Source organism: Trachymyrmex septentrionalis, unplaced genomic scaffold (assembly GCF_001594115.1).
Source record: "Trachymyrmex septentrionalis isolate Tsep2-gDNA-1 unplaced genomic scaffold, Tsep1.0 scaffold25, whole genome shotgun sequence".
NCBI lineage: Eukaryota > Metazoa > Arthropoda > Insecta > Hymenoptera > Formicidae > Trachymyrmex > Trachymyrmex septentrionalis.
Window position 1 is genome coordinate 2,702,801 of NW_017305408.1, and position 11,089 is coordinate 2,713,889.

The window sequence follows — 11,089 nt, forward strand, 5'->3', positions numbered from 1 at the left end:
GTATTTCGCGACGGAAAAAGAAAAAGCTTGATCGTCTTATTGAAGATGGTATTTGTGCACACTTGATGGAGGAAAACATAAAATATCATCAACAGATCATTCAGAAACTACTGATAACATAAACAGTGACGTCGGCAAAGAGCAATCTCGAAGTAATATGCGAGAAGATTTTGTTCCTCAGAAGAACTTGCCTCTACATGTGGATCCAAAATCATACGATGAAACTAAGGGAGTGTTCGAGAACGAGCTTCGTATGAGTTGCTCCGTTACCGGGCACCAAATATTGGACGAAGGTCGTCGTAGAGATACCTGGTGTTCTGATATCGATAAAACCAGCTTTTGTTCATGCAATCAAGAAGAGGAAGACGACGATGCCTTTGAGTTTATTCAGATGCCTACTTTGGGAAGTAGGGATGAATCGCTTACGCATTCTGAGGAGCTCACTGGCGAGCAACGACGACACGACAGCAATCGGGATTCACCCAGTTTCGAACTCTTGTCAGAGTCGCCCTCGCCTACACCTACATGCTTCATGCACTTCAACGAAGAACATTTCTCGGCGAACGAGGGAAATCCGAACGAGTATGAATCTTTTAGCTTTCTTAACTCACGGTACAGCTCCATTTTTGTGATAGATATTCACGGTAGAATCTACAACGATTATGAATTAGCAAAGCTCAATTGGCAAAGCGTTAACGCTGATTTGAAAAAACGAATTGATAAAAAACGTAATTTGTACATAACAGACCAACTTCAGAATACTCACTGTTCGAATCCAATCCTAGAGCAATCAAACGAATGGAAGAAGAATCCTCGAGATGACATTGGGTGCAACTCTCGCGACAACGTGAGCAACTCGTACGACGACGTGAGAAACTCGCATACGAGTTATCTGACCGTGCAAACTCACTGCGACTCAAAGTCGCAATCACAATGTAGTTGCCAGTCGCAGACCGATTTGAACGACTTCACACAAAGCTTCCACTCTCACACCACATCGGTTACTGACACGACCGACATTTACACTGAGGCTTATGGCAACGATAAATACGACGAGCAAGTGATAACGACTAAGAACGTACGAGAAGCGGGAACAGGAACAGCGGCAGCAACATCAACAGCAACAGCAACGGCGACAACGACAGCGACAGCGACAGCGACTCCGAAAAACGATCACGATGTGCGTTTTGGGGATGACTATATAAAGGATGAAATGACAAATGAAAGATATTTCCCTGATGCGGATGACTGTCCAGAGGATTTCTGCACCTCGCATAATAATACCCCGCAGAAAACTTCGGTTGATCCTCCGTACCAATCCACTCAATCGACTAGATCTTCCGATACAGCGAGTTCTAATGTAGGATCAAAGAAGACATTCATTGGCGAGACGCTGGATATTCATTGGCGAGACCCCGATCCTGCCCACATCTTACCAGAACTAGTCACCGCGGCCGCCCATGTCAGTTCGTTGGCTTATGACACTGCACGCGAAGTATTTGACAAGATACGAGCACACACGGTGAGCTTTTAAAGTGATGCGTGAAAAATGCGTTTCTTGATAATTAAATGCAAAGACGATTTGAATTATGCGAATGAGATTGTCACGAAAACGATTATCTGTTTCAGAGGGAGGATTCTGTTAAACGTCAAGCCAATAAATACGTAAAGCGCGACGATCGAGTATTACATCCGAAGCGCAGAAACTTTCAAACCTTCACACACCCTAATTAATATTAATAAATTACTAACTTATAATACTAATCACTTTTTTGTTTATACTATACACTGATATACTATACACTACAGGATTGCTAAGTAGATCTATTAGGCGATAAATAAGTATGCGGATCGGATTTGCAGGCTCGAAATAGTATTGTATTTTGATGCAATCGAAATGTATACGATGTCTTTCATAATATTGAAGTTTCTTAGATTACGCAATGAATAAAGTTAAGTTTCTTGATTACGCCGATTAATGTTAATTGACTTATTGAGAAATACTAGGAATGCATAGAATATCCAATTGTTAACAGAAAGAATTTTGATGACACTGAACCAGTAGAATGAGAAATTTGGAAAAAAATGATAAAGAATACTTTGTTTATACGAGCGATTCTCTTAATTGCGATAAAGTAAAAAAATATCTCGGTGACAAATCAAGATATTCAATCGAATATTACGTGTCTATTTATCGAATGAAATTAAGAATCACTTTGTATGTAATAATATATTAGTGATAAAATAATATTCATAGTGATAAAATGTTCTCTATGTCATAGAATGTTAGAATTGAGTAGCTGTATAAAATTAAGGAACTGAATACATATATAATAAAAACGAATAGACGAAATTGGGAAGGAAAGAGTGAGATAATGTGAAATAGTTTTAGGTCGTCTGGAAGACATAATAGATTGTTTGAAAAGAAAATGTAAAATTCTTTATTATAGTCTATCCGCGCAAATAATATGAGGGCTAGAAACAAATTGTTTATGTACGAGGATAAATCAAATATAAATGAGAATTTTTATGTATTATTTATTGAACAAAAATAAAAATATAAAAAAAAAACATTATTTTTCTACGTAGTCACCTGCTGCATCAATACATTTTTGCCAGCGGATAAAGAGTTTGGTAATTCCGTTTTCATAAAAAGTAGTAGGTTGTGTATTGCGAATTTTTCTACACATCCTCGTGGCATCGTCCATGAATCGTATTGTCCTTCTATTCTTCTTTTAGCAAAGCTGTCTCAATGAGATTATCATTTATTCGAGCCAATAAAAGAATTGGAAGGATTCGAGAACGATATCAGTATAGAGGAATTCGTGCGCAATTGATTGCAGACAACCTACTACTTTTTATGAAAATGGGATCGCCAAACTCCCTATCCGCTGGCAAAAATGTATTAATGTAGTAGGGAACTATGTGGAAAATAATTTGTTTTCTTTATATTTTTATCCTCGTTTAATAAATAATAAAAAAATGGTAATTATTATATTTAGACACTCCTCCTCCTCAAATTTTAATAAAAATACATTTATTCGACGTGTTTTCACTCAAAACAAAAAAATCTGACAAAAAACGCGGCTCGTGAATCATCTATATAGGATGATATCTTAATCTCTAAAGTCTCCAACTTTAACGCTTAATAATTCTATTCACGAGGCCGACCGCCGCGTTTTTTTACCAGATTCGTTTTGAATGTATTTTCATTAAGATTTGAAGTGCGGGGGAGGGGGGAGGGAGGTATTCTAAATAATTACCAAAATTCTTGTTTATATTTGATCTACCCTCGTATAGATGAATCAGTTCTTGTTCTGCTTGTATATTTATTAAAACGAAGGAGCGAATTTATGATTTAGAGCTAAAATCATTAGTAGCCTACACGGATTTTGCACATGCATCTAAAGAGTTGCGATTCGGTTTGTCACTTTGAATATCGGTGCAGAAGCAAGGAAGCATTACCTGCCGATAATTCTCTTAATAATAAAAAAATAAAAAATAAAAAAAATCGCCCCTCCAGCATGTGCGTAAAATCGTAAAATACTTAATGTATATCGAATTGATGTTCCATAAAAGGATGTTTCGTGATAAGATTTACACGATGTGATTATTCAATTACTGCACTTTTGAAATTCTTATCTTATATGACACGCATTATTACGTTATGCTAAAGCTTATGGAAATTTAGCCGGACTTATGGAAATAAATGTTATTATATAAATTATAATGTATAGTTCAGATTATATAAATGTTCATACGCAATTTTGATCATTTAAAAATTTGAATATATCTCTATATGTAGTAATTTTATTTTATACAATTTAAATAATTAAATATAATTGTCATTGATTATTTTTTTTTTGCTAACACATTTGTACAGTAAAATTTTGAATTTGTATAAAAATATTTATATACAGTTTTCATAATTTCGAAAGTCTTGTATATCCTTGTCTGCTTTTAATAGGCAAAGCAGCTCAGTAAACAAAATTTTTTTATTTTTCATTTTAACCACTTCTGCTCACTTGTTAAATTTCTCATTTATTACATTTACATAATTTAATTAAATTAATTAAATTTGTCAATCTCTAAAATTTTCCAGTTTTATAATTAATTTTTATCGTATCATTCACAGCACTGGTACAATTTTAATAATAATTTGCTACTTTTGCTTTAATTTTGTAAAAATGTATAAGCTATTAAAATTTCTTATTTACAATTTCTAAAATTTTAAATGTTGTCTTGAAATATATAAAATATCCCGTTTCTCACTCCATGAATTTACTTCCAGATTTGTTATTTTGCACTGAGCATTTTCAGTCTGACATAATTATTTTTACGAAAAAAAGGAAGAAATTGTGAGAGTGAGATTGTGTATTAAAAATAATTCCTATATCTCTTGTCGTAATCTCGAGGGTGACACAGATGCTCAATAGAGTGGGCCCTTGATGTTGGAGGAATCTTTTGTATCTGCGACACGTATTCTTATTCTCTTCGAATAAGGGTACATATAAAAATTATTATTTCTCACTTAGTTATTCCTCATCGTTTTTCATCATCTTTGTAGGCCAAATTGACATTCCCATTCTTCTCTTCCAAGGATATAGCTACATCATTATCTTTTTCCTCTGGTATTTCCACATATTTGTAGAATATAGTCATGATGCCAAATATCACCATTACTACCGCCATCAAGCCGGCATATAGGAAAATCTCGTACACCTGTGGAATAAATAAATAAATCGTATGAAATATGAAAATGAGAGAGAAAAAAATAGAATATATAATTGGTTTGGTCACTTACTAGCCGCTCAAAGGGATGCGAACCCTTTACGATTACTACAATGAGATTGCCGAAGGCTACGCTCAGCAACCAACCCGCTTGCAGTAGAGACTTCATGGATGCTGGAGCTTGAGTAAAAGCAAACTGCAGACCTGTTACAGAGAACATCACCTCGGCCATTGTGATGATGATATATTGCGGCAACATCCAAGCCATATGCAGCGAATTAGGTGGCGTGACCGTGACTGTTTTGCCAAGAATCTTCGGTTTGTTATTATACATAACTTTGGAACCTATCACGGTGTACACTCCACCGGATTTGAAAGGCACATTCTTGTCTAGCAGTGTTTCGTCTAGGTAGACGTCATATTCGCTTGGATCCTCAATTTCTTTTAACTCCGATTCGGAGAAATGGAAACTGACCGGAATTGATACTACCGTCTCGTTTTCGTCTTTACGGAGCAACTTCAATGTGGCGTTACTTTCAGACTCAAGATAGATGACACTGCGGACCATCGGCTTACCATTCTCCGGTTTGTTCACCCTGTCTTTATAACTATATAATCCCAAGGGCGTTATAACCCAAGATGTTGCACTGGCTTCCTCGACAGATACAATACCTGATGAGAAGAAAATTATTTTAAAAATATATGTTACATTTTTCGAAATCCAAACTTCATGAATTTTACCTTCATTATTCTTCAATATGTAACCATTATCGTAGCAGTCTTCGAAATCTATTGTGTAGGATATATCTTTAATAGATTCGTTTATTTTTACTTCTAAAACTTCTGACATGTTTAGTGGGTTTATTACATTCTTTTGATCTAAATTTACTTCATTTAAATGTACATTCACTGTACAATTCATTGTATTAAAAATTCGGATTTGAGCAGATCCGTTTGTCGGTAACTGTGGATATGTTTTCTAGAAATCAAAATATAAAACATCACATTCTTCGTGTAAGGATCGTAGCATTAGTTATTATATAATTCGGATTTGGCAAGATATATATTAATATGTGATAATATATGTATAATTGATATATTAAAACTTCCATATCTTTAAAAGAATTTAAATAAGCATCCATTACAAATAGATATATCAACAATTTCGAATAATAAATATAAAATTTCTCTTTATTCTTTACCTCGAGTTCTATTTCGACAATACCGGCTGCGACGAAAGCAACGCTGGCCAAAAGCCCGCCGACAACGAGCTTCTTCAAGGGCGTATTAATGAAATGTATTTTGGCAAAAATCGGATAGATACCAGTCTCAAAGATTGGTATAAAAATCATGATCAACAATGGATTGACGGCCTGTAACTGATCAGGTAGTATTGTAATACTGCCTATTTGGCCATCCATTCGTGTTGCTTGGAAAGTCCATTGAGAACCCTGCTGATCGTAAAGCGCCCAAAATATTGGCAGTGGTACGAACAGTTTCAAGACTCGCAGTACAACTTTGATATCTTCGATTAGCTTGTTGTCGTAAACGTCATCGGCATGATCGAGCCAATGATCGCGTTTTTCTCCTTTGCTTTTAATTTTATTGTAGATTGCATGCTGGTTTTTTGAAACATAAAGAGAGTACGTTTATCTTAAGAGATTTCGAAATTTAAATTTTCATGAATTAGTTAAAAATTTATGGAATTAAACATATAAAAGAGAGATTCTAATTATGAACTCTTATTTTCATGACAGAAAATACAAAAATCCGTAGATCTACATATAATATTCTAGAAATATTTATAAATTTGCAAGAGTTCATACAAATTCCAAGAATTAGGATCTATATTTGCCAGCATTTTAAATCGTACAATAAACAGATAATAAAATTATTTTACAGCCACGCAAGAGTATCGTTTTATTTATATATGAAAAAAATTATATTAAAAACATTTAAATAAAAAAAATATATATATACATTCTAAGCTATTTTCAATTGTTTAGTAAATTGTTAAATAATAATCTGTCTTTCAGTTTTTGCAGTCTAATCCTGCAGGTGGCATTTATATTTATTTTAAGTTTTCAGACTTAAAATTTTGATGATATACGACTTACGCAAACGCATTTGGAAACTTTAACGATGAGATTGCCCGTAGGATTGACCATTTTGTACATTCTTTTCCCGGTGACGAATACAACTAAAAGTAAAAATTAAAATAACATTAATCTAAAAACTGCATCAGTATGAATGAGAGATTTATTTCATGTTTTCTCATTCTTACCAATTGATATAATCATTAGAACGGCTGGTACCAAAAATGCCACGAAGTAACAATCGGCGCCAAAGCACTCTGTTTTACGAATCACCGGAGTTAGTATAGTTGAGATTAGAGAGCCTGTGTTAATAGAGAAGTAGAAAATGGAAAAGAACATCGCCAACTGCTTTTCTTGTTGAGGTAAGACGAACTGGTCGCCTCCGAAAGCTGATACACAAGGTTTTATCCCGCCTGTACCAACCGCTATTAGGATTAAACCTAATATGGCAAATTCTCTGCAAAATTGAAAAAAGTTTATTCTTTTGTTACTAGGAATTAAAAACTATTAGAAATTAACAGCACTTAAATGATATTAAAATTAAATCGTATTCCAACAATGTCTAAATTTAAATGTAATTCTAGATACAGAAAAGTTTTTTTTAATAATATCTGTGCGTGCTAATTTTCAATGTTATTTTAGATATGTTGTACTGACTTTGCGGGCAATCCGATGGGAGTTGCCGCACTTAAAGATAGAATCACTTGTCCAAGTGAGTAAATAATACTCAAATAAAGAATGGTATTGAACTTTCCAAGCCACGAATCGGATATGATCGCGCCAAGCAACGGAAAGAAATAGACGAGACTACTGAAGACATGATAGATTATTGTAGATGTGCTTTCACTGTATCCCAACATGTTAAGTAAATACAACGAAAGGACGGCTAAAAATAAAAAAAGATAATTTCGTGTTAATATTGTTTATATATATAATTAAATTATGTATATATTAATCACAGATTCAAGATCAATGTTAGAATTATTTTTCAGTATATCAGAATTTTAGAATTATAAATAAAAATAAATTAAATATTAGGTTAAGTAAAAAGTCATCGCGTATTTTTTAGCTCAAAGTTGTATATACAATTATCTTCGTCAATAATGAATGAAATTCAAATTTAAAAAAAGGGTTTTAAAGCTTGAAATCTCTACTTTTAAAAGCTTATCATATTTTTTAAGTTTATATGAGTTTGATAATTTTTACATACCAAAAACTACGAGCTGAAAAAGACGAAAAATTTTCTTCTCACTTTGTGGATTTGTAACGTGTCCAAAACGAATTTGAGAAAATTTTCGATTACCTATCGTGAAAGCTTGATACTTTCCCTACAAAATGTTTTTTTTTTAAATATTCCTACGACTTTTGATTACTGAGTTATCGCGGATTAAATAAAAGAATTATTTTGACTTTAATTGCTCATAACTCCATTAAAAATTGTCGTATCGTATAATTTAAAAAAGAGATTTTTAAAGCTGAAACTTTACTCTATTAAGATATATTTATGTTGTTGGTAAGAAAGTAATTGCGGTTTTTACTGATAGATGTCTTTTAAAAAAAACGCGATGACTTTTTACTTAACCTAATATTAATCACAGATTCAAGATCAATGTTAGAATTATTTTTCAGTATATCAGAATTTCAGAATTATAAATAAAAATAAATTAAATATCTCGCCCTACGTTATAAATTTTTTATATTTGACATTTTTTTTAGATTGTTAAGAATTATAATATATAATAATAACATTATTTTGTTAAAAAAATAAAAAATATAAAAATTAAAATGATACATATAACACAAAAGAATCTCAGAAAATATCACATTTGTTATTAGAGATTATTATAATTTATTATATATACAATAACACATGTTAGAACGATTGAATTGTATTTAAACAATTTATACAATTGCCAATTTATAGAAAATATTAGAGCGAGAAATTTATTATATGGTTGCAATTAAAAATTGCACTAGTAACGAGAATTATAATCAAAGGAATAATTGTTCTAATTGCCGTAGCATTATTTTTAAACCACCATAAATTGTATAATATGTCTGAGGTTAATACTTAAATTGACGTTGACGATTTATAATTTATATACTCACTGCGCATTCCATAGTAAGAAAATCTCTCGCAGAATTCATTGCTGATAATGAAAAACACCGATTTGGGATACTTCACTTTCTAAAAATTTTTTAAGAAGAAAATATTATTTCTTTTATAATAAAATATCAAAATTAAATATGAATGCATTAAAATAAAAAAAATATTTTATGCTATAACTAATTTTAGCTCACTTTATCAATTTAGAATATTAAGGCTCCTGAATACCCATTCCAGTTCATATTGAATCGTGAGCGAGAAATGTGTCATAAGCGCATACGTTGATTTTCGTGCATACCATTTGTAAATAAAAAGAATTTGGATGAAATGAAATGATGAGATCGCTTTAAAACATTTGTAAAAATGGACAAAAACTATTCTTATCTCCCTTGACAGTCAGTAAATAATCGTAAAAGGTACGTAAAGTACGTTTACTCAATGCGCATGCGTAGCCTATTTTTATTTCACGAGCCTTTTTCGACTCTTTACTGACTATCAAGGAAGATAAGGAGAGTCTTCGTTCGTTTGTATAAGAGTTTTAAAGTGATCTCATTATTTTTGTTTCATCCAAATTTTCTTTATTTACAAATGGTATGTAAGAAAAATCAACGTCATTTCTCGCTTATGCTGTCACGATTCAATATGGCTAAAGTGACTACTCAGGAGCCTTAAAAATAATAATTTTTAAGAATAATAATTTATTAAGAATAATAATTTTCACAAATTTTGAAAGAAATTTATTGACACATAAAGAGACTTAAATAAAAAATCAAGTTACATATAATATAAAAATGATAATTATTTCTCAAATTGATATAAATTGAATAATTTCATGGTTTTAAGTTTAAAACTTTGTACTAAAGTAAAAGCATAATTTTTAACTAATTGAGAAATTTTATTTTCTGCTAATGAGACACTCGACCCGAGTTGCGAAAGTAGCGTTACAAAGAAAAAGATCTAGCGTAATCGCATTGACCTGATTAATATATTATTGTTACATAGTCGACACATTTATTTTCTAATGTTTCCCAGCGAGGATCAAAATACGAAGGTCGTGCCGACTGATTTATCATTCATGTCGTATGTCTTGAAGTTAACGATTGGGAATAATGACTTTAGAAATGAAATAACAAAATGAGTCTGTGACATAATACTTCGTATGAGATAATTCGTGTTTTTACACGATATTCTCTAATTACGTGTTACTTTCCTAAAACACATATGTTGATATGTTATGTTATAAGAAAATAAAATAAAATTTAAAAATAAAATAATGTAAATATGGACTCATAGATAGCAATCCCAACAATACAAAGTATTGTGATATAAGACGTCTTTAAGTTATCTTTTAGATGCAAGAAATGTCTTATGACCCGATTTTAGATACTTTTTATTATTTGGAAGAACTTTCTATTTCTCGATTTCTTATTTATGTTAAAGACGTTATAAGATATGGAATGTACTATATATTATATAATAGTAATGAAGAAAATTCCCGAATAATGAATTTATGTAAATTATATGCAGTTGTTTTTGCGATTAAATTTCTAAAAACAAGTTGTTTACAGAGTTGTTTAAAAAAAGAACTTTTATATAACAATTCAAAGCATGTTTCTCCTTCAAGAAAATTTTGAAAAGACTATATATAGAATAAATAAATATTCTTATACAATGATGATCATTTTCAGTTATTTTTTTATTTTTTTGGCAATTAAGCCAATGATAACATTGTCTTCTGACGGACATAGACTGGTATACGAGCATCGATAGTGAATAATGTTAAGTATAATTTAAATTGCATTATGATATGTTATCAGTTGATACAGAAAGCACTGACGTTTAAAAATTGCACGACACAATTTTAGATTGTTCTGAAATAGTAATGTAACTTGTAACTACTTTCTGACGCCAATAATATTAATACTGTTTTAAAGAGAATCTTAGAAAATATTGTACTCGTTTGAGATTATATTTACTAAGCTGTTATTGAAGCCTCGCTTAAACAGATGTTTAAATGCCATCGAGTAAAAAGGGGACATCGTAGAAAATATCACTAGTAAATTAATTGCTATATATATATATATATATAAAATAAATAATAAATAATAATAAATATTTATCATAAATATTATGTGCACATAATATTTATGATAAA

The 11,089-nt window shown here is 31.4% G+C and overlaps 2 protein-coding genes across 4 annotated transcripts in view; one reads left to right on the plus strand and one right to left on the minus strand.

Annotated features, from left to right (window-relative positions):
* The window catches only part of LOC108748851, an 8,963-nt gene extending 6,029 nt beyond the window's left edge, over positions 1-2,934 (plus strand). The window contains exons 6-7 of the mRNA XM_018487222.1: positions 101-1,522; positions 1,630-2,934. Of these exons, the coding sequence (XP_018342724.1) occupies positions 101-1,522; positions 1,630-1,734 (1,527 nt within the window). The 3' untranslated portion in view covers positions 1,735-2,934. The remainder of the gene's footprint in view (positions 1-100; positions 1,523-1,629) is intronic.
* A 1,294-nt stretch (positions 2,935-4,228) lies between these two features.
* LOC108748921 (peptide transporter family 2-like) overlaps positions 4,229-11,089 on the minus strand; it is a 14,683-nt gene continuing 7,822 nt past the window's right edge. For 2 of the 3 annotated variants that reach the window (XM_018487344.1, XM_018487345.1), the window contains 8 exons: positions 8,937-9,015; positions 7,485-7,713; positions 7,016-7,284; positions 6,849-6,931; positions 5,934-6,350; positions 5,473-5,710; positions 4,805-5,403; positions 4,229-4,722 (listed from right to left, as the gene is read on the minus strand). In XM_018487344.1, coding sequence (XP_018342846.1) covers positions 4,543-4,722; positions 4,805-5,403; positions 5,473-5,710; positions 5,934-6,350; positions 6,849-6,931; positions 7,016-7,284; positions 7,485-7,713; positions 8,937-9,015 — 2,094 coding nt within the window. In that variant the 3' untranslated portion in view covers positions 4,229-4,542. Of the gene's footprint in view, positions 4,723-4,804; positions 5,404-5,472; positions 5,711-5,933; positions 6,351-6,848; positions 6,932-7,015; positions 7,285-7,484; positions 7,714-8,936; positions 9,016-9,128; positions 9,238-11,089 lie in introns of those variants that run through there. The other variant, XM_018487346.1, reaches the window with a different exon arrangement.